At 49.2% G+C, this 23,395-nt stretch overlaps 1 protein-coding gene across 1 annotated transcript in view; it reads right to left on the reverse strand.

Moving 5' to 3' along the window:
- The window catches only part of RYR1 (ryanodine receptor 1), a 117,250-nt gene that overhangs the window by 64,130 nt on the left and 29,725 nt on the right, over nucleotides 1-23,395 (reverse strand). The window contains 29 exon segments of the mRNA XM_081334968.1: nucleotides 110-230; nucleotides 972-1,083; nucleotides 2,101-2,287; nucleotides 2,949-3,084; nucleotides 3,641-3,735; nucleotides 4,195-4,327; nucleotides 4,686-4,800; nucleotides 5,550-5,823; nucleotides 6,060-6,209; nucleotides 6,882-6,993; nucleotides 8,016-8,216; nucleotides 9,010-9,928; nucleotides 10,742-10,968; nucleotides 11,133-11,219; nucleotides 12,131-12,296; nucleotides 12,613-12,773; nucleotides 13,404-13,536; nucleotides 13,830-14,212; nucleotides 15,018-15,226; nucleotides 15,756-15,930; nucleotides 16,032-16,234; nucleotides 17,124-17,271; nucleotides 18,143-18,302; nucleotides 18,395-18,478; nucleotides 19,273-19,376; nucleotides 19,798-19,902; nucleotides 20,533-20,749; nucleotides 22,222-22,414; nucleotides 23,083-23,324. Coding sequence (XP_081191094.1) covers nucleotides 110-230; nucleotides 972-1,083; nucleotides 2,101-2,287; nucleotides 2,949-3,084; nucleotides 3,641-3,735; nucleotides 4,195-4,327; nucleotides 4,686-4,800; nucleotides 5,550-5,823; nucleotides 6,060-6,209; nucleotides 6,882-6,993; nucleotides 8,016-8,216; nucleotides 9,010-9,928; nucleotides 10,742-10,968; nucleotides 11,133-11,219; nucleotides 12,131-12,296; nucleotides 12,613-12,773; nucleotides 13,404-13,536; nucleotides 13,830-14,212; nucleotides 15,018-15,226; nucleotides 15,756-15,930; nucleotides 16,032-16,234; nucleotides 17,124-17,271; nucleotides 18,143-18,302; nucleotides 18,395-18,478; nucleotides 19,273-19,376; nucleotides 19,798-19,902; nucleotides 20,533-20,749; nucleotides 22,222-22,414; nucleotides 23,083-23,324 — 5,552 coding nt within the window.

Here is a 23,395-nt window from a genome sequence, read left to right on the forward strand (position 1 = left end):
CCCCCTTTCAGCCGATGGTTCCACCACAAATGGGCAATAGATGAACTAAGTCTAGGAGTAGGAAGTAGAACCTCCTACGAATACTTTGCTGCCCAAAGGGCCACCATACCTTTGCCAAATGAAGGGATCTGCAGCGGGAGGCTGATGACTCCAACAAGGTCCTCGATGGGCACTAAGGAACGCAAGATGGCTCTGATCCGGAGGGCTTCCCCCTTACCAGCTTGGATGAGCTGTTAAGAAAGGAAACCAGATGAGGGGAGACAGTGTGAGCCTCTAAGTGGAATTTTCCGCCAATGGGATTTTCCCATGTATTTTACCAGGAAACCTAGATAGGGCAGGCTAGAAAAGTCAGTGCCCTCCTAACCATACCCAACCACTCCGAATTTGTTGGCGATGACCACTGTGCTCTATGAGCTCATGGTGACCTAACCCTAACCTAGTAGGTAATCCGAGCAAGGGCTCGCTTGGGTGTAAAAGAAAGCTAGAGAAGAAAGGGCTGTTTTGTAAAGAAATGGGATCAGTGGGAGGGGAGATGGCCCAAACCTCTGAATGCTGAACAGGTAGTCCTCGACTTAACAACAGTTCATTTAGTGACCATTCCAAATTACAATGGCATTGGAAAAAGCAACCTGACCATCTTTCGCACTTACGACCGTTGCAGGTGATCAAAATTCGAAAACTGGGCGAGGCAGATTTATGACGGTTGCCGTGTTCTGGAATCACCTGATCCTCTTTGGCAACCTTGCAAAGCGGAGAAGCCAGGTTTGCTTACTAATTTAACGACTGCAGTGATTGGCTGAACCACGGCGGCAAGAAAGCTCATAAAAATGGGGCAAAATTCACTTAACAACCGTCTGGCTTTGCAACGGAAATTTTGCCTCCACTGTGGTCGTAAGGTAAACTTGGGAGAACCTGACAACCTTCTGCCCCTGAGGGACAAGACAACAATGAAGGGAAGAGAGGAGACCTACGTGCATTTCAGGGGCACACCGTCCCAGCAGGTCGATGAGGGCGGCGTAGAAGGACATGATCGCGTTGCCCAAATGGACCCGGTAATCCTCGTGAGTTTCTTCTCCCCCAAATCTGGGGGTGAGGGAGTGAAAAAGAGAGCAGGGGGAGAGAGCAGCATTAGCTACAAAGGCAGGCCTTTCTGAGGCGTTTAGAGTATTAAAATAGAAGATCCCTCCGCCCCTCCATTGTGTACTCCCCGCCATCTTTGCCCATTCTAATGTTCTCTTTACTGTTTCAAAATATGGCTTTGTTTGTCACGTCACAAGCACCCTAGCGGCCCACAGCAGCAAGGCAGGCGGCCTATCAATGTAATAAAATCAACAAGCAAGCAAGCAAGGTCGCCCGTCTAAAGGACAAGGTGAACACAGGAGGCATAAAGGGGGATCCGAATGGCTAGTGCAGGGGTAGGCAACCTCGGTTCTTTTATGACTCGTGGACGTCAACTCCACGAGTCATTAAAGAGCCGAGGTTCTCTACCCCTGGGTTAGTGGGTTTAAAAAAAAAAAAAAGGAAACGACGACTATACTCTCAGTGACTCTGGCGCAAAATACAGAGTGGCGGGCAGTTCATTAAGATATATTCCCAATACTATAAATGCAAAGTGTCCCTTGTTGTTGTTGTTGGTTGCGAAGTCGTGTCTGATCCATTGCGACCCCATGGACAACGTTCCTCCAGGCCTTCCTGTCCTCTACCATCTTCTGGAGTCCCTTTAAGCTCAGGCCTCCTGCTTCAGGGACTCCATCCAGCCACTTCGTTCTCTGTCGTCCCCTTCTTCTCTTGCCCTCAACCTTTCCCAGCATTAGGCTCTTCTCCAGTGAGTCCTTCCTTCTCATTAGGTGGCCAAAGCATTTGAGTTTCAGCTTCAGGATCTGGCCTTCTAAAGAGCAGTCAGGGTTGTCTTTTAGAAATTCTCAATTTTTAAAAACTCATCGGGCCAGAAAGAGATGGCGAGAACAGAAAAATGAGGAGAAGCTTGGCCTCCAAACCAGAATTGTACTTGGAGGCTGGTCAAGCAAGAGAAGCCCTTCCAGATTATGCAACAGGTTTCTCCCCCGCCCCCCACCAGCTTCCAGCCAGCCCTTCACGCACAATTCCCGGCGGCGATCCTTCTTGATAGTAGGACCATCCCGGGCAGGATCCTGGGAGATCTGGATGGCCTCCTCTATGGCGGCCAGTAGGCCATTGCCTCCTTCCCCGCGCAGGGCCGGTCCAAAGCACTCAGGGCGACGGATCAACAGGCGCACCACCACGTTGGCGTTCTCCTCCACGCTCTCACCTGTGGAAAGAGAAGGACCTCAAGGAGACCCTACGGGAGTAACTGATTAGCCCAGGAGTCTAGAAAGGCAAAATGGAGGTGGTAACATCGGGAGCCGGGGTGTTCGAAGAACTGCCTCTCCCCTTTTACATCCATCCAATCCACCAGGTTGGGAAAGCAAGGCGTGTGACAGCTCCTATCGGTTAGAGGTTGTCCTCTGGTAGAGTCACCAAAAAGGACCTTCTTAGTGGTGGCCCCCTTTTTATGGAATATCATCCCTTTATCCCTCACCCTGCTGCTTTTCCGAAAGGCCCTAAAAATGTTTTGTCAGCATTCCCAAAATGGAAATGGAGGCCATCAAGCAGTTCCTTTGATTGTGTTGCTGCTGCCCTGGGGGGATGGGTTGAGCTTTTCAAACAGATTTTATTAAATCATAAATTTCCATTTTTAAAAAAATGTAGGCCGCTCATTGTCACCTATGGGTGGGTTGGGCAACTCTACAAATTTGATGGATGGATGGATGGATGGATGAATATACTTAGCTTCCATGTACTTTCACCACAGAAGGATGAGTTGCAGAATCTTGTTTCCCAAATGTTTCTTTGGCAACTGCAACGTTCTTAGGGCTAGAAGACATCTGCTCTTTGTCTCAGTGTGTGACTATGCTGGCCGCCCAACTCACCATTGACGAAGACGGTGAAGCGCAAGAAATCCAGGTATCGCTCGCCTCCGCAAGGGTTCCAACCAATGTCGGGATACCCCTTGGAGAGCAACATGGGACAGCTCTGGAGGCCAGTGCCAGCAAGGTAGGTCACCACCTACGGAGGGAAGGAGAAAAGTTCTCAAGAAGTCCATAGATCTCCAGGGAGCTCCTACCAAAGCAAATACATCAAAGCAAGCTGAACTGGAAGAGTTTGTAATCATTGCCTAGGAAGGGCCTATCGCATAATAGCCTAACCATAATCAGAGACTGCCCAGGATGCATGGAATGAAGGTAGAAAGGATGTTAACCAATAAAGGAGGGTCTCTCAGGTTCAAGGTTGAATTGTGGAGTTCTTGGTGCTCTCTGAGTTTAGCTGTTTTCTTGCAGAGCTTTCATGACCCAACTAGGTAATATCACCAGTGCTTGAAGGGAGTGGGCTTTGGGGAGAGGAGCAAGATGACTGTGGGCTCCTCGGTGCTCTCTGAGCTTGGCGGTTTTGTTGCAGACGCTTCATTAGCAAACTATGGAACACCATGAGTCTGGGGTGCTTCCACTGGGATTCTTGCCCTGAGCAGGGAGCCCCAAGACCTCCTTCCCACTCTAGGATATGAGTGGGATATTCTTTGCCATCCACCCTTGCGTGTTGACACCCTCTTGGTGGGCAATGCTACCTTTTCCAGATCTTGCTCCTGCAAAGCCAGGGCCAGCTCATTGTTATCAATGACCGAAGCAGCTGCCACATCCAAGGGCGTGGATCCTCGCATGCCTGGAAGAGAAGGAAGGAAGTGAGGAAGCAAGCAAGCAAGGAAGGAAGGAAAAAAGGAAGGAGGGAGGGAGGGAAGGAATGGATGACGGATGGATGGATGGATGGATGGATGGATGGATGGATGGGTGGGTGGATGGATGGGAGGGAGGGAGGGAAGGGAGGGAGGGAGATCCATCAGTGAACTTAGCAGTGCCTCAGAGGTTGGAGGAACCTGGCAATGCCCCCTGAGAACAGGAGATGAAGACCCCACCACTCTCCCCTGCATCAAACTGCAGACCAATTTCAAAACCCCAATTAAAATATCTCAACTTTTGAGGACAAATGTTGGGTTTACGTCAGAGACCCGCATAGGCTCAATCCTAACCCGCCAGAAGAGTCCCTCTTCATAGGACAGCGTTCATCTCTGGGCTTGATCGTCTCCACCGTATCCCAGGCCTTGTACTGAGCCCGGCGACTCACCCAGCCCGATCCCGCTATTCTGCAGCAGGTAGCTGAGATGGTCAAACATGGAACGTTGGTTCTGGCGACTGATCCGGCAGAAGTAGCACAAGAAGCGGCAACAGTTGGTCACCATTTTAGGGAAGCGGATCTCCTGTTGGGGACGAGAGAGAGCTTCCTTGATGGCCTGGGGGAGCACCTGCATCATCAGGTCCTTTTCCACCGGCAATATACTACCAAACCTCTCGTTGTTAGGACCTTTTCCTGGGTGAAGCGGTGCACTGAAGAGCAAGAGTTTTGGAAACAAGGTACCTCAAATGGGCTGATTTGAAGAAAGTCTCCAAGATCCAGGAGCCAGCAACGTTTTGTCAGAACAGGTACAAGACATGTTTTTTTGTTTTGTTTTTTGTTTTTTGCATGGGGGAAGGTTGAAAAGGTGGCCCAGGTGTGCAACCCATGACTTAAGTGTGAGGCACCAGAGCATTGACTGGCCAAATGACAAGGTCCCTTACCTTTGAGTCCCCTCCTCCCAGGACGTTCACCATCACCTCCATGACGGTCTCATGCATTCCCAGGGCCCTCATCAAGTTGGGATGCTGGTAGAAGACCTTGTTGTTCATTATATTGCTAGCAAAGAGAAACACAGAGAAGCAACAGTTGGACTCCAGAGCACATGGAAGAAGTGAGGATGGAAAAAGAAGAACGGAAGTCTCAACCTAACAGGTAGAGGTTGGCTGAACGTGAGAATTAGCAGGGGAAGAATGAAAAGGTAGGTCTTAGGAAAGAGTTACTAGTACTACATCACCTTACTACACCCTAATGTCTTCTGGATGTACTCTAGACTCTGGGCTGTGGGTTTTAGGACCTGCAATGTATCTGGAGAAGATCAACTGTAGAAGGTTAAGTATTTTGGGTGGAAAGTGGCTGTGATTTAAAGGAAATCCGAGTATAATCTAGGAAGTATGGAGATAATTTTAGGCCAAGGAGCAGGGGAAGAGATTGATGGACACCTGAATCTACACTCTGCAGTCACTGTACTCTTAGAACTAAACAGGGGTCAGCATCCACCATCTGGGAGAGATGCATGCCTTCTTGCAAATGAGGCTCTTAATTTACTGGAGAGGGTCCTAGTTCAATTTGAGGTATCTCAAACTAGAAGGGACTTCAGGAAGCAGAAAAGCAATGTTACTTGAAATCTGGAGAAACCTGTCAAGGCAAAGTATATCGTTCTCAGTTAGATGGCCCCAGAATGAATCTGTATGAAGAAAACGTGACAAATGGAATGAAAAGCTCCAGTCTGAATTGGAGCCTATGAAAAAGCTTCGCGGTGAAAAACATCTACCATTCAAGAAGCTGCAGAAGATGAAAGCACATACCCAATGCTCTGGATCATCAGGTTCTCCTCCTCAGGTCCCATCTGAACAATGAGTAACGAGCGGATCTGCCCCAGGCACTCCAGGAGACTCATGGTATCCTCCACCGAATTGGCGTTGATGGTGTAAGCCTTGGGCATAGCACGGATAAGCTCACCAAGGCCATCGTATTGCCGATGGAGAAGGCTGAACATCAACCGGACTAGCTCTGGGTTCTGGACGAAGGACTCTTGGGCCCAATGGACCATCGTGTGGGAGATCAGCTCTTGCAACGTGGCTACAAAGTGGGGAGAACAGGATGAACCCAGGGCATCTTCTTCAGAACTTCTTCAATTGGTCTTCACCAATCCGCCTCCATAACTATTAATGTTCTCCTGTTAGAACTTTGACCACACGGGCTAAGGCTGGTAAGAACTGGATCTCACAATGCTTGGAAGGCCATGGGCTCCACCAAAACTGATTTAGGGGTTGGCTACATCACTCTCTTCCCCTCCACCACTTGGGGATACCTACTGGGCTTTGGTTCCTCCTCTGGAGGCTGCTCATCTTGCTGGTCTTCTTTTTTCTTGCGGAGGTTCACCACCTTCTCCACCAAATTCATCAACCGCCGGTGAAAGGGAGTATCTTCCTCTTCCTGTTCCTCCTCCCCGTCGCTTTGGATTCCTGTAGAGGAAAGATGGCGAGCTGCTGAACGCAAAATCCGATAACAGGCGACACCTGCCTGGCAGATCGAAGGCAGCATAAAACAAAATCCTACCCTGACTGCCCGGGAAAAGATATTAAAATAGAACGAATGAGGTCATTGTGGAAACTAAGATTAGAAACTACAATAAAAGGGTTTGTCTACCACTGATTCTATATTGGGATGTCCAATCATGATTAATTTAAGACCTGTGGACTTCAACTCCCAGCATTCCAACTTTAACCACTTTAGGACCTGTGGACTTCAACTCCCAAAATCCCAACTTTAACCGCTTTAAGACCTGTGGACTTCAACTCCCAGAATTCCAACCTCAACCACTTTAGGACCTGTGGACTTCAACTCCCAAAATCCCAACTTTAACCGCTTTAAGACCTGTGGACCTCAACACCCAGAATTCCCCAGCCAGCCAAGCTGGCTGGGGATTTATGGAAGTTGAAGTCCACAAGTCAACATTGCCAAGGTTGGACACCCTTGTTCTAGATCAGATGAATGGAAACACTTTTCTGAATGAGCTCATTCCCAATTTTCCTCTAGTCTGAAGTGGTCCATAATTCCATAATTGTTTCCAGAACTCTGCCGTTATCCTTCTCTACTTTGAGTTGATATGTGCCCTTCGGCTTCCAGGGTCTTACCGCAATGGGATAGCAGGTCGGTATGAAATTCCAGCAATTCATCTCGGATCTGTTCAGGTACTGGGCAGTCCTCTGTATCGGCGCCGTTCTTAAATTGTAGCAGCATGTTGATCTGTTATGAGGAGAGCACCCTGGTTCTGACGATGCAAATTCCATATTCTCGGCAGCTGCTCTAGGACAGAGGTCCCCAATCTTTTGGGCATCAGGGACCAGTTGCATGAAGAGAGGCTTTTCCACGGACCGGAGGGTGCATGGTTTTGTGTGCTGCCTGCATCCCATGGATGCGGCTTTGCTTGGTTGTGCGCAGACTGGTTGCTGGTGTGCTGTGGCCCATAGACCGGGGGTTGGGGAGCCCTACTCTAGGAGCCCTACTCTAGGAGACACCTTGAAATTTCAGCTGGGGCCAAACCCAGCAACTGTGGTACGGTCACAGGATCCCACTACTACAGGAGTTGCACGGACTATGGGTTTGTTCTAAGCGTACAAGTCCTCCTTGACTTATCACCACCACTGAGACCAGAATTTCTGTGGCTATACAAGGCTGTTGTTAACTGAGTCATGTTTGATTTTACGACCTTTTTTGCCACGGTTGTTAAGTGCATCACGTGGTCATTAAGCAAATCCAGCTTCCCCCCCAATCGACTTTGCTTGTCAGCAGCTGACTGGGAAGGACACAAACGTTGATCACGTGACCCTGGCACACTGCAACTGTCGTAAGTACATGCCAGTTGCCAAGAGCCCAAATTTTGATCACCTGATCATGGGGATGCTGCAATGGTCATAAGTGCAAGAAGTGGTCAGAAGTCCTATTTTTGGTGTCATTATAACTTTCAACAGTTGCTAAATGAATGATTGTAAGCTGAGGTCTACCTATGTGGTAGTTGGGAGGCCTTATAAATAAAAAATCTAATCTAAATCTAAATCTAAATCTAAAAATCTAAAATCTAAACCTAAACTGCAATTCCTCAGGCGCATTGGGTTTCGGACAATCATTTACTAGCCCTTCCCAGAGTTTCAAGCTCCTAAGCCCAACATTGCAGACGCACATAACACATTTGTATGTTCTACCACTGAGTGGTTCTCCACTCCATTTAACTTTGGCTCCTCCTCGTCCTCAAGAGTCCCGCCCCGTACCTGCTCCTGGGGAGGAGAGCGGAATTCCCGGGTGCGCCTGGCAGTCTCCGCAGCCGACATGGTGAAGGCCTGCATCAGCGTGGAGTAGCGCTGCCGTTGGTTGGTCTGTAGTCTGTCTACGTAGCGCTCGGAGAAAGCAATGATGGCTTCCACGCGGTGCTGTAGCTCCCGGTCCCAGAAGAACTGCAGCAGGTTGCACATCTGTAGGGAGGAGGAGAAAGGGAGATGGGCAGAGAGAAGATGGAGGCAACTACCGGACTTGGGTGGAAGGGACGAAGGAGGAGAAGAAAAATGCTTCTGGCTATCTAGGTGTTGCAGTGGGAAATGCAAAGTAGGTTGGGCATGATGAGGATCCAAAGATGCCTCCAGATGGGCACCTAGCTTAACAGAATAACAGAGTTGGAAGGGACCTTGGAGGTCTTCCAGTCTAACCCCTGCTTAAGCAGGAGACCTTATAGCATTCCAGACAAATAAGTTGTTCGGTCTCCTCTTAAAAGCCTCCAGTGTTGGAGCATTCACAACTTCTGGAGGCAACCCGTTCCACTGATTAATTGTTCTAACTGTCAGGAATTTTTTTCTTAGCTTCTAAGTTGGATCTCTTCTGGATTACTTTCCACCCATTGCTTCCTGTTCTGTCTTCAAGGCCTTTGGGGGACAGGTGACCCCCCCCCCTCTTCTAGTTCTAAGAACCAAGGAGAAACTTCCTGACAGTGAGAACAATTAGCCAGTGGAACGGCTTAGCCTTCAGAAGTTGTGGCTGCTCCAACACTGGAGGCTTTCAAGAAGAGACTGGACAGCCACTTGTCTGAAATGGTAAAGAGTCTCCTGCTTGGGCAGGGGGTTGGACTAGAAGACCTCCACGGTCCCTTCCAACTCTGTTCTGAGATGATATATGTAGTTTCTTTCTTCTGCTCAAGGTCCTTTCAATTATTTGAAGGATGCATCTGGGGAAGCTGATAGAAACGAAGAGAATTCTCAAAGCTCCTTCTTTTACCTGCAACTTGACTGATTCAGGAAGCTTCATCTGCAGCAGGCCCTCTTCCAATCCTTCCTCATCCTCTTTGTGTTCAGCTTCTCCAGCCTCAATGGCCTTCAGCTCCTGCTTTTCTCCTTCTTCGGCTTCCTCCTTCTGCTCTCCTCCAGCCTCTTTCTCCTCCTCCTCTTCCTCCTCCTCCTCTGCTTCCTCCTCCTCCACATAGCCTTGGTCTTCTCCTTCCCCCGCCGCCTCCTCACCACCCACTGGCACTTCCTCCTCCTCTTTGGATTCTCCAAAGACATTGGGGTCAATCATCTTGAGGATATGGCGCACATCTTCATCCTCAAACACACCCATGATGAGGAGGGTGCAGACCAGCTTGAGAACTGGCACAAACTGGAACTCCACGCTACCCCCGACAGGGTCACGGGTATGTTGGCCTCCATCTTGGACAACCTCTGTCAGCATGTTGATGGCCTTCACCTTCAGCGCATCCAACGGGATGGAAGGACTCAGCTGGTAGAGCTCAGAGGTGGTGCTGACAAAGCAGGTGTCGGAGAAGTGCAACGGAGGACGTAGACAGGTGCTCATGCCTACCCCGGGCAACCCCGGTTTCTTCATCCCATCCGGGAACAGCGTGATGCTCTTGGTCTCATCCGTCATGGGGACAATGAACTCGCTGTTCATCATGAGACGGGAACGCTTGGCCGACTCCAGGTGCATGCTGATAAGGAGGTCGTAGTAGCCACCACGCAGCAAACCTGGAAGATGGTTGCTCTCGATGGTGTAAAGCAATTGTGACTCGTCCACATGGCTGCACAAGGCATGGGCCACCCGGTTGTTGCCCAAGGCGCACACGGCACAGTACAACTTCAGGCTATGGGAATGGAAAGTCAACAGGTCTTGGCGCTCGGACAATTCCAGAATGTCTATACATCTGAAAGAGGGATGGAGAAAAGTCTGAGAGCTAAAGAGGGGTGGAAGTTCCAAGCTTGGTACAGTATTAAGAAAGTAAAATATTTGCTAATCCGCCCAGATTTTCTATCGTTCAATGTTTACCAACTACATCGATCGATAGATGTCTCCCTTTGCTAAATTAGACTGGCAGACGAAAACCTAAATATTAAAGATCTTTAGAGGACAAAGGCATTTGGGTCATTTTTTTAATATAATTATATTTGCTCTCTCTCTGGCAGGCCCAAAGAACCAAGAATGCCACGTGGAGTAGTTTATTGTTCTTCACCTATAGATAAGAGTCTTGCCAGATTAAAGCAACTATCTGCATAACTATTAGATCTACCCTGTGAGTTGCGAAAGAGGATTCAACCATAGTCTCTTCCAGCTCACCAGACCTTCCAAAGCTCAACTGTCTTTTTGCCCTCTTAGAAACAGCCTCTCTCTTCTGAAACACCAGACTACGTTGTCAGGTGCAAGCAACCAGATCTCTTGTGAAAGGTCCACATCAGCAACTTTATTGTGTTTGACCTATATGACAGAAATCTCCCCAAGGTTGCTTGCTTTCCCTTGGCAACAACCAGAGAAGGTTCCATGGAACTTAAGGGTGCAGCTGCGCAAGGATGCAAGGCTAGTTCCTTGCTTGACCCCCTCCTCCCTGCTTGGCTGGGAGTTTCCCACCATAATTCCATCACGCTCCCCTTGAGTGACAGAACCATAAACCTAGCCAATAGTCTTCCTTTTCCTGGCACCCTACAGATTTTAAGTCCCAAAATCCCCCCCCCCCGACTCTCACCGGTTTTCCTCTGGGATGTGAAGAGCCATCATTATGTTTGGTTCTACGCATTCAACCATCCAGCCATGACGGTCACTAAAGCGAGTAACGTCCACCCGTAGAAATTCATTGGGCATACGGCTCCAGGTCATGGGGGCCAGCATTTGGATGGCAAGGCGAGGTGGGCACTGGGGTTCCGCATTTTTTCGTTCGCTCCGGAACATGGCAGCTGATATCGGCATAATATTCTGTCCCGCGAGGAGTTGGAAAAGCAAAAGAAAATTGTTTTATTAACTAATCTGTGTATAATATTTCCAAACCACCCTGATCCAAGTGGGATTCCATCATTATTCCAGGAGCAATGTGTGTTTTTTTCTTTTTTCCAACATGCAGCTTCAGGGATGGGCCTTACCTTCAGTTTGCCCAGTTCAAATTGGATTACATTCTGGTTTGTTGGGAGCACGACCACAGCAGGAAACAGTTTTGTGTTGGGCTCCACCTGAGATGGATCAGTTGTGAGAAAACATATATACATATAAATATATATACATATATATACATAAACTGTATATATATATATATATATATATATATATATATATATATATATACACACATATATGTAGGTCTTGGCGTATTCGGGTCTGGCTGGGGAATTCTGGGAGTTGAAGTCCACAAGTCTTAAAAGTTGCCACGTTTGGTGATCCCTGATATATAGATCAACTACAAAGTAAATCCCATTAAGTCCAATGAATATGGTTCTCAAGGAAGGGGATAAAGTCCTTTTCCACAGCCTGAAGTCATGGTGGAGAGCCATCATCCCAGTTGGGAGGAGGGCTGAGGGGGGTAATTAGCCTGAACTAAGTGGACAAGGTTTCATCCACCACCACCAGCACACACACACACACACCCAAATGCCTCTGAGCCTTATCTGGTCTTTCCCAGACAAAAGCTGCCAATCTGGGGAGATTCCTGTATTATAGGCAGAGGACAATAAAGTAGCTGGTTTGAACTCTACAGATGGCCCATTCCAGTCTTCCAGTGCCAATTTTCCAATTTTTTAAAAAATATCCAGCTGAATATCATCTGGATTGGGTTATTATTATTTTTAAATACTCTGCTGAATATCATCTGGATTGGATTATTCTTATATTACTTGCAGGTCATTGGGAAAACCTTTATGATCTTCTCTCCATCAGCTACCCTAGATTCCTTGTCTAAAAGTTTCATCCCGAGGACTTCACCTTTGTGTCTTCTGTAGCCAAGAAAAGATCCACCAAGGGCTGTAGTCATCCACCTTCTCTGCCGTCTCCTTATCTGTTCTAAACACTTCCTGGACTTCTTATCCAACTATCCAAAGATCTCCCTAATAAATTTCAGCCCCTGTCAAAGTCTCCTGAATCAGCTTACCTGGAAGAAAGTGTTGACTTCTTTCCCGTTGGCTGTGAAAGTCATGAACCCCGTTGCCAAATCAACAAGACAACCGATTACCAGATCCACTGTGCTCACTCGGGTCTGCTGGGTACTGCTGACGAAATCCCCTCCCCAAACCATGTAGCAGTTGTTTCTCTTGATGCTGTTGAAGTGAAAGACAGTGGAGATGACATGTCAACCTACTTTTTCTTGAGATACTACAAGTCCCTGGATTGGAGATCCAGAAAGTTTGAAGTTATATTCCCTCCTTTCTCCCAAATCCTTCATGGCAACTGCACCCCCTTTTTTCCCCCACATCAAAAGGTTGTTTCACCCCTTTGGTCAACCTGCACAGGGAAAGAGACTCTTCAAACACCCCCAGATCTGGCCAGATCTCCACCCTATTGGTACCTACTTCCATTCGTCAGAAATTGTTTGTAACTGATCCACAACGCACAGCAGGTCAGGATAACGCTCACCTGTCGTGGATGTTTCCCTTGTCGTCACCCATGGTGACTGTGACATTGCGCACCTTCGTGAGGTCAAAGTTCATGTCGTGCTGGTGGTAATCAGGGGTCACCCAGCCCACCCACACAGTAGTCGGTTCTTGGCCTGCAAATATCCGGACTGAGTAGTAATACTGTTACGTTGGAAAGAGAAAGGAGCAAAGGGTAAACAATATGGCATGGGAAGTGCAGTTCCTCATACAAATATTATGAGGAATAGGCAAAGTATTCTGTAATAACTCATGGGTAGAGATTATCAAAAGAACATGCTAATTTCACCCCCATCCAGCATTTCCACTGTGGAACACCAGAAGTACTGTGGTGGAATGGAGTCTGGATTCCCAGGAGGAAGGGGCTGCATTCCAGAGGAGCAAGAGACAGCAAAGTTTAGAAAGTTTCCTTGGGAGAAAAAGGTTGAAAATGAACTCCCTAGAAGTTCTCAGGGGTCTCTCTTTAATGATCCAAGTAGTTTGCTAAGATTGATGTCTGTAGGTGATGAACAATAAAGGAAACTGCCAAACTAAAGCAATTACTTGCATCATTAAAAATAGATTCTGAGAACTTCTAGGGAGGCGCTATCTTCCTTCTCTTCCAACCAAACTATCTGAACTCCGCTATCTCTTGGTCCTCTGGAATGCAGCCCCTCCCTTCTGGGAATTCAGACTACATTCCACTACAGTGCCCTCCAAACAAATCTGAATATTGTCAGGTAGGCACAATAGGCAATATTGCACTAAGTCACTAGATATCCAAGTTCCTGTTACCGTTGTGGTGTTCATGATGATCTCTGGATCATCCCGGTCATCGGGAACTACTTCCTCTTCAAGTCGTGGTACCGTGGAGACCACAGGAGCAGGGGTAATGAGGGTGGTGGCTTTCTTGGCTTTGAACAAGAATCTGGAGAAAATAAATAGGGAGGAGAGTAGGATCAGAAAGGTCAGTAGATCCTTCATCTAAGATGTCCCACCTGATTTTCTCCAGGCACACTTCTCGGAAATGAACCCTACTCAACTCAGTGAGAACTAGTTCAGAGTCAACATATGTCTGATTATGTTGATAGCCTTCCACACCAAAAATGCTTCTCCCTCACTCCGATATGTAAAGATCTTTTCATTATTCCTTTTGAACCCAATAATTTCAACACTAGGAGATTTCCTGAACTCCTGGTAAGCTTTCCATAGAGTTCTTACCCTCTTTTGGCTTTGCTTTTCTCGTTGGAGGAATCCTTCTCGTTCTCTGCTTTGGGGGCCTCTTTGGGTGACTCCTTGTGGGTGGCCGGGGAACCAGGGCCTTGCTTCTCCTTCTCAGCTTCCTCTGCTTCCTTGCGGCTGGCAGTTTTCTTCAACTGCTCAAACTCAGAATCAAAGTCAACATCTTTGACCTCATCTTCAGGGATGGTGAGCGCATGAGTGAGTGGTGTGGTACCAGCTAGGACTTTGAACTTCTCACGGAACTCCACTGGCATGCTGAGACGCAGGAAAAGGAGTTCCACAATGGCATTCTGGGAGCCAAACGTTCGGTGTGTCAGCTTTAGACACGGCGGGTTATCCACAGTGCCATCAATCCGTGAAATCTGTCCATGGAGGACCAAAGCAGAAGGTTAGACTAGCAGTGGTCAAGCTTCTTCCCAGGCTCATCCCAGTCTTCCATTACTGTTTTTCAAAGTATTATGGACAATCCCTCTTTAGAATCCTCCAGAACTTATAAATATCCGTTAGTACAGAGGTCCCCAACCTTGGCAACTTTAAGACCTGTGGACTTCAACTCCAGCTGAGGAATTCTGGGAGTTGAAGTCCACAAGTCTTAACGTTGCCAAGGTTGGAGACCCCTGCGTTAGTAGAAAAATGTGGCAAAGCTTAATTCACTCAATGTTGCTAATCTTCTGATAGGTCATGTAGACCTGGAGGTGGCATCAGAGGAGCAGTCAAATAACCACATCTCCTCTCAGCCATGCAGCATCTCTCATTGCATTTCAGTCATGAGATCAACTACAATCTTGACGTACAACAAATAAACCTTCACACATGCCACCATCAGTGCCTCGGACTCCCCTGTCCTGTAATTTTGTGGTCATTTTTCATTGCCACATTTTTTCCATGCCCAGGCCGCTGTCTGGCTCATGAAGCTCCCTCAGAAGGCACTACCCACCAAGCTTCCAAATCCCTTCCAACTTCCACTCGTTCAAAACAGTGGCCCCCCCTTCTCCTCATCAAGCCAACCCCAAAGCATCTCGCTCATCAATCCTTCCCCTTTCAGAATGTCCTTCTGCTGCTACGGTTGGTTCTCCTACGTGATCTCCTTGTCAACATGAGTCCCAAAGCACACCTGCTGCAGGAGACACTCTCCGAGGCTCCACCCTCGACTCATCTTGCTCTCACCTCGTAGTGAGGGTGCTCATCAGGCACAGGAGAAAACTGAGGCAGGCTCTTGCTGAACCACATGGTGACCTCCCGTTTCGTGTTGATAGCAAAGGGTTCGTAACCCTCTTGGAGACCACAGATGGTGAAATAGCGAAGGCTGCTGACATCCTGACCCAAGTTGAGTCGTCCCACCTGGGATAGTCCCAAGCTGCACACTGGGATGAAGCCTGTAAAAGATGAGGAGGGAAAAAGTGAACTTTAGATCGCTGACAGTTAATAAAGAAACGTCCAGCCTCCACCTGGTTTGGACAGGAAGGCTGGGCAGAGAGTGGTGAGGACAGCGGAAAAGATTGTTGGAAGTCCACTTCCTTCCATCCAGAACATATCAGCGCTGCCTGACCAGGGTCCACAGTATTGTCAGGGATGCTACATGTCCTCTCTAGGACTGTTTTTCTTTGTTACCTTCTGGGAGGAGGCATTCTGCTACCAGAAGTAGAACAACTAGATTCTGTAAACTCTTGAGATATTTTTCCCCCCTGCTATGTATTTAAGATGGACTGTGATTAATGTATGTGCGTATGTTTTGGCGTCATTTTTGTATAATTTGGCATTCCTGGATGCTGATGCTGTTACTATAGTATTACGGTTATTTTGAGGGCGGTGCATTGGAATGTCATTTTAATATGTGCCATTGTGTATACAGGAAAAGGACAACAAGGCTGTTCAGGCTCTGAAGGAACGAGGCGCTCTGCTTACCATCTCCGGTCTCTATTTCTCTGAAGGCCAGCTCCGAGCCCGAGTCACTGATCAACATCTCCCCATTAAGCGTAAACATGATGTGGTTATCAATCAGATCAATCAAGCATCCGACCACATCTCCCGGTTGCCACGGGCGACCAAAAGGCTCACTCCCTATGTGCCAACGCTGACCCTGCAGGACCAAGACAAACGGAGGGAGGCTTCAGGGAAATGGAATAAGAAGACGGACAAGGGCTGGCCCAGGGTGAAGAGGAGAATGCAGCCCAGGCTCACCCGGTGCCCGTTGAAGACGTAGGCGAGGTCGTCGGCTCCCAGCTCCACGTCAGGCCGCACGTTCGGGCGGGCCCACCCCACCCGCATCTCGCCGGTGGTGACGGCCTCAAACTCAAAGTACCACTTGCCCGATTTCACCGCATAGAACTGCTCAGCACGGAAAATGCGGACTTTTTCCAGCCGGCCCTTGGTCAGTTCTTGAGCTGTTCAGAGATCAAGAAGACGAGAGCATGGAAAAGCAAGACAAAATGACATACGCACCAGAGGTGGTTAGTGGACTAGGAAGAACATCCCACCTCCACTTAAGTAAGAGAACTGGAAGGGACCTTGGAGGTCTTCCAGTCCAGCCCCCTGCTGAGGAAGGAGACCCTATACCAGGGGTAGGCAAACTCGGCTCTTTTATGACTCGTGGACTTCAACTCCCAGAATTCCTGAATCAGATATGCTGGCTCTGGAATTCTGGGAGTTGAAGTCCACAAGTCATAAAAGAGCCAAGGTTGCCTACCCCTGGCCTATACCATTTCAGGCAAATGGTTGTCCAGTCTCTTCTTAAAAACCTCCAGGGATGGAGCACCCACGACTTCTGGTGGCAGGCTGTTCCGCTGGTTAATTGTTAATTCACTGCCAGGAAATTCCTCCTTAGTTCTAGGGTTGCTTCTCTCCTTGATAAGTTCCCATCCGTTGCTTCTTCTCCTGCCTTCAGGTGCTTTGGAGAATAGGTGGACACCCCCCCCTCTTCTTTGTGGCAGTCCCCCCAATATTGGAACACTGCTATCATGTCACCCATAGCCCTTCCTTTCATTAAAGCAGTCCTACCCAATTCCTGCAACCACATTATACTTCACAGTAATCTGGTTTTTAACTAAGTTATTTGTTAAATGTTGATGCCGCCCATCTCACTGATCTAGCGAATTTGGGCTGCTCCCTTTAATTTTGGTTTATTTAATATTTTACGTTTTAATGTTTTTCACCGCTGCCTTTACGAAGTTTGTCAGCTGCTCAGCGCTGCTTGACGGCAAAATAGGTGGCATATAAATGTAACGAAAGCATGAATGAAGGAAACCAGAGGCTGAAGAATGGAAGGACACTCACAAGCTTCCTGATCTGGGGGTTCAATGTTATAACCGTAGCCGAGGAGGGTCCGCACCGCTTCACGCAAGCTGTCCCGGTTTGTTTTCTTGGTCCGCTCATCCAGGAGGTGATAGGGCACCAGCCGGGGGTTGCGCTTGTTTTTGATGTCCTACAAGATGCGCAGCCCCAGAAGGTGTATGAGCATAAAGCGGTTTAACGAAGCATATCACAAAGCCACACACATCTTACTAGAAAGCCAGCAGGAGTGGAAGAGATGACCCGGAAGTGTGTGGTACCTCACCAGATACACCATTGTGGTCCCTCATCCCATACTGCACCTTCCTTTACTCTCTTCCCCTGCCAGCTTGTGGCTTTCAGCCATCAGTCCATAGGTCAAGGTCAAGGTTCCCCCGCACATGCGTGCTAGTCGTTTCCGACTCTAGGGGCCGGTGCTCATCTCCGTTTCAAAGCCGAAGAGCCAGCGCTTGTCCGAGGACGTCTCCGTGGTCATGTGGCCGGCATGACTGGACGTCAAAGGCGCACGGAATGCTGTTACCTTCCCACCGTAGTGGTCCCTATTTTTCTACTTGCCTTTTTATGTGCTTTCGAACTGCTAGGTTGGCAGAAGCTGGGACGAGTAACAGGCGCTCACTCTGCTACGCGGCACTCGAGATTCGACCCGCCAAACTGCCAACCTTCTGATCGACAAGCTCAGCGTCCTAACCCACTGAGCCACCGCGTCCTTAGGGACCCCATAAAAACAGGGGTTCCCAGTCCCTGGGTGGCGAGCCACTCTTGGGCCACGGCCTCTTTGGAACTGGGCTGCACAAGTAGCAGGTGCACGCAGGCACGTGTGCAAGGCGCTCCTCTATTTGTGTGAGCGTGCACCCGCCACTCACACAAATGGATCTGCACACGCTCATGTCCACCCGCCTGCCATTCGCAGGGAACTATCCCCTCCCCCACCCCACCCCGGGCCGGGCAGCTAGGAAGGTTGGGGACTGCTGCCATAGAAAACCTTTTCCTCTGGAATCCCCCACCTGCACAACGCTGTAGGTCCAGCCCTGTTGGACACGATCCCTTGCCCAGACATTGTGTCCATTCTCAGCCAGCTTGTCCACCAATGTATTCTGGGCTGGAGTAAGCTTGATGTGGTTGAGATCCAAGGGTGCTGGTTTGTAGCCGTTGGACATCATGTACCTGCAAAGGAGGAAACCAGATGGACACTCAGGACACTACAGTCCAAAAATCAGCCTCTGGACACCCAACCAACGGGGAGCCAAACCGGTTACGTTTTAGGTAGCTTGGTTTTCTTGAGGTTCTCTTCAGCTTTCTCATCCGCCATCCCCACATGGCAGCCGAGAGCAAGCAAGGTCCTGCAAAGGAAGAGGTCAGATTGTAACAATTCCGAGGGGGAATTGGGGAGATAAGCCACAGCCCTCTCTTCACTTGGGTAGCGCATAAGGCGCAACGTGCTTCAAGCCCCAAGGGCAGTTCCCAAAATCTGCCATGTGTTGAAAAACTAAATTGTTATCCAACGAATTGGAAAAAAAACCCAACTACTTTTGCAGTTTCCTACTGGACCAACAATTAAGGAGCAAGCAACTCAGACAAAGAAGCGAATGGTAAACAGGCTAAGCAAAAAATCTCCAAGAGCATTCCCACAAACCCCGACTGGGTAAGCCGCTAATATACTGTATACACAGAAAGGAAACCCCACTCCCTTGTAGAACTGATGATGTTCTCTAGTTGGGTGATGAAACGTCTTCAAGGAAACAACCCAGCTCAGAGAGCACCAAGGACCCCACAGTTCTCCTCCTCCTCCTCCTCCTCCTCCTCCTCCTCTTCGCACTGATGATGTTTCCTAGATGGATCATGAAAGGTCTTCAAGGAAACAACCCAGCTCAGAGAGCACCAAGGACCTCAACACTTCCTTTATGCTTCACCCAGACGGACTCCATCAGAACTGATGGAGACATTCCATTTCTTGTGTCTCGGTTTCGTTTCGCTTTCCAAACTCTTCTGCTCTCACGGCTAAGCAACCTGTATGTAAATGTCCACACAATCGCTGAAACTGGCTACAACCCAAAGAGTATAGAGGAGGTCACGGCTCAGCAAATCCAGACCCATTTCAAGGTTATCTCCCAGGGATTCCCCCATCACCACTCACTTGAGAGTCTCTCCTGACATCTGGAGGTTGTAATTGCGCTCCGGCTCTGGAAGGCTGTGGAAATCCAGCAAACAAGGATGCAGGTGCTTGTTGTCATCGCGGACCTGAGAGGAGACAACGGTTGATCGGGGATGCTTGTTGCAATTTCATTGGCAGCTGAAAAGGCTGCTGATCTCACCCGAGCTATGATCTCTTGTCACACAAAGGGCAAGAACTACAAAGCTTCCCAAAGACGCTTTTTCACGAGGCTGAAGAAGCTTCTTGGGCGAGAAGCGAAACGTCTTCAAAGAAAAACAGGAAAGTCCAGTTGCCTGGTGAAAAAGCACCTTTGGGATAATGGTGACCTGGATGACCGAGAATCTCCACGGACAATTCTAAAGCCTGCATCGCTTGTGTGATGTCATCGTGAGGGGCATGGCGTCATTGTGGCTTATTAAGGACGCCTAAGACTACGCAATCTTTCTTGCTGCAACTAGGAAAGACGTGGCAATGTCAGACATCTGGTTCCCAGCGAGCAGAACTCACCGGCCCATATATCCATCCCTGTTCAATGCGAGTGAGGGCCCACAGTTCATGGATGTTCTCCGCCAACTTCTCACGGATCTTCTCAAGGTGTGGAGGCAATACGATCTGCGGGGATAAAGAAAAAAAGAAATGAGAATGAGAAGCGGAGGCTTTTAAGAGGCGATTTTAAAATATATGCAGTCCTCAACATACAACAGGAAGGAAGGAGGGAAGGAAGGGAGGAAGGAGGGAGAGAAGGAAGAAGGGAAGGAAGGGAGAGAGGGAGGGTGGAAGGAAGGGAGAACAAGAACAGGCAGGCAGGAAGGAAAGGAAGGAAGAGAGGGAGGGAGGAAGGAAAGAGAACAAGAACAGGCAGGGAGGAAGGAAAGGGAGGGAGGGAGGGAGGGAGGGAGGAGAACAAGAACAGAGGAAGGAAGGAAGGAAGGAAGGAAGGAAGGAAGGAAGGAAGGAAGGAAGGAAGGAAGGAAGGAAGGAAGACGGAAAGAAGGAAGGAAGGAAGAAAGGAAGAAAGGAAGGGAGGAAGGAGGGAGAGAAGGAAGGAAGGGAGAGAGGGAGGGAGGGAGGAAGGAGAACAAGAACAGAGGAAGGAAGGAAGAAGAATGTGAAAGTGCCCACGAGTCCTGGCAGCAGTCACCCTTCTGGCTGATTTTGCTCTCCAGCCCTAAAATTGCTCCCTTCCGCTTTCCCACCTTTTCTTCCCACGCTCTCCGGCCCAGGAAGGCCCGAGGTGCCTACCTGGATGGTATCCACAGGGTAGGGGGTGAAGGAAGTGTGCGACAGGGACTGGGTCGGCCCAAGGAGGTTCCGGAAGCCGTTGATGTCCTGCTTGTACTCCTTGATGGGCTCCACGCGCATCTTCTCCCGGGGAAGGACGCCCTCGTAGCAGGGGGCGTAGCCCGGGGGAGGCAGGAATTTGAACTCTCCGTGGCGCCCCCCCAGCAGGAACCGGACTCTGGCAGGGAGGAAGGGGGGGGGAAATGTAGATGCTCATTGATGACTGGCTCTTCCCTCTGGGGAGCTCTGCTCAAAAGGAGCTTTTTCTGATTTTGTTCTGTGATGTTGGAGGGGCTGATGTGAAGCAACTGACTCAGTCACACATAAGGAGTCCTTGATTTACAGCTACAGATCGTCCTTGACTTGCAACAACTTACAACAGTTCATTTAGCGACCGTTCCAAGTTACGATGACACTGAAAAATGTGACTCATGACCGTTTTTCACACTTATGGCCATTGCAGCATCCCCGTGGTGGCATGATCAAACTTCAGATATTCGGTGACTCCTATTTATGACAGTTGCAGTGCCCCGGTGTCACGTGATCTCCTTTTGCGACCTTCTGACAAGCAAAATCAAAGGAAGCCGGATTCACCTAACAACCGTTTGACTAGTTTAACAGTGACAGGGATTCGCTGAATAACTGTGGCGAGAAAGGTTGCAAAATGGGGCAAACTCACTTAACAAATGTTTCACTCAGCAACTGAAAGTTTGGGCTCAACTATGGTCATTGAGGACTACCTGTATTCATTTAACAACCATTGAAGTTGCGACGGGGCTGACAAAAATAGATGATGCCCGCTCCTCACAGTTACAACCGTCGCCCTGTCTCCACACAGTCATCCGATCAAAATTTTTGTTTGTTTGGCACCCAACGTGTATTTAATGGCGATTGCAGCATCCTGGGGTCACGTGGTGGCCATTTATGAGCTTCCTCGCTGCCGTCCGACAAGCGAAGTCATTGGGAAGGCCAGATTCACTTATACAACTGCATGATCCACTTAACAACCGCAGTGATTTGCTTAACAACTGTGGCAAAAAGGTCAGGAAATCAGGGACGACTTAATGACGACATCAATTGACAGTTTCAGTCCCACCCAAGGATTAAAGGTAAAGGTTCCCCCGCACATGCGTGCTAGTCGTTTCCGACTCTAGGGGCCGGTGCTGATCTCCGTTTCAAAGCCGAAGAGCCAGCGCTTGTCCGAGGACGTCTCCGTGGTCACGTGGCCGGCATGACTAGACGCCAAAGGCGCACGGAAAGCTGTTACCTTCCCACCGGAGTGGTCCCTATTTTTCCACTTGCATTTTTTACGTGCTTTCGAACTGCTAGGTTGGCAGAAGCCGGGACGAGTAACAGGCGCTCACTCTGCTACGCGGCACTCGGGATTCGACCCGCCAAACTGCTGACCTTCTGATCGACAAGCTCAGCGTCCTAACCCACTGAGCCACCGCGTCCAAGGATTAGCTGTAGTGAAATGTCTGAATTTTGAACACGAGACCGTGGGGGATGGCTGCCACAGTTCTAAGTGTGGGGAATGATCGTTAGGTCCCTTTTTTTCAGTACCATAACTTTGAACAGTCACTAAGTGAACGGTTGCAAGTCAAGGCCTGCCCGTGGCTCTCCTTTTCCATCTGTCGGGGTGGAGCTTACTTGATGCCGGCGGAGAAGCTGATCACGGGGAAGAAAAGGCCGTCGAGGTTGAAGTCCTCAAACATGCCTTGCACCGGGAAGCCGTTGATGCGGAAAGAGATGCTGGGCACGCTCAAGTCGAGGCAGCAGCTCACCACATCGTCCGCCCCCAGCATGTGCTGCCCGGGGGACGCCACTGCCCGAGCCACGCGGCCTGAGCCAAGTGGAAAGGAGACAAGAGGGAAATCACCCCGAGAAGAAGAACGTGGGGAAGAGCCAAAGCTGAGACTGGGAGGTGCGCTTAAGACATCTTGGAAAAGATTTCTGCTACCTGGTCCGTGAGGTCAGGGCTGAGTTTGGTCAGCTGTAATGGTCCTACAAATTGGACCGCTGCCTCCTATTCCTTATAATTTATATAATTTATTTGTGAGGGTTGAGGAGCGTCCATTAAGAAGTTGGTCTTCTGGCAACTTAAGGAGAGAAGGCCACAGTTGGAGCATCTGAGGAGGATGTGTCCACACAGCTGCGTCCACCAACTGGACTTTCTTGACTCTCCAAGTGTCCTTGGGCCACTATTTGACACGTGTGTATGTGTGTGTGTCTTTCTATTTGTCTCTCTTTCTCTCTCTGTCTGTCTCTCTCTGTGTTTCTCTCTCTCTTTCTCTTTCTCTCTCTCTGTGTGTTTCTCTCTCTCTTTCTCTGTCTCTCTGTCTGTCTGTCTCTCTTTCTCTGTCTCTCTCTTTGTGTGTGTGTGTTCCTCTCTCTCTCTCTGTCTCTGTCTCTCTCTCCCTCTCTCTCTCCCTCCCTCCCCCTCTCCCTCCCCCCCTCTCTCTCTCCCTCTATTTGCCCTGAGGGAATCAGCCATGGATGCAGGAAGCTTACCTGACCAAAGCTGGACACCATCAAAGCCGAAAGAATAAAGGTCATCCCCCACGCCGTTGCCGCCCCAGCCTTCTCCGCCCCCTGGATAGGGGCTATAACCTTCCGCCATGGCCCAGCCAACTCGCAAGTGTGTGGCCTGGGCGGTCACAAAAGGCTCCACCGAATCCACAATCAGCTCGTAATACCACTTCTTGTACTGGGTGGATCCTTCGTGGGTGCCCAGGAAGATGTTGGGGCGTATGCTGCAAAGGGACGAGAAGGCAGGACAGGGAACAGAAAGGATCAGCGTGGAAAACCGAGAAGACCGGGGGGG

Source organism: Vipera berus (assembly GCF_964194415.1).
Source record: "Vipera berus genome assembly, chromosome: 9".
NCBI classification, from domain to species: Eukaryota; Metazoa; Chordata; class Lepidosauria; order Squamata; family Viperidae; genus Vipera; species Vipera berus.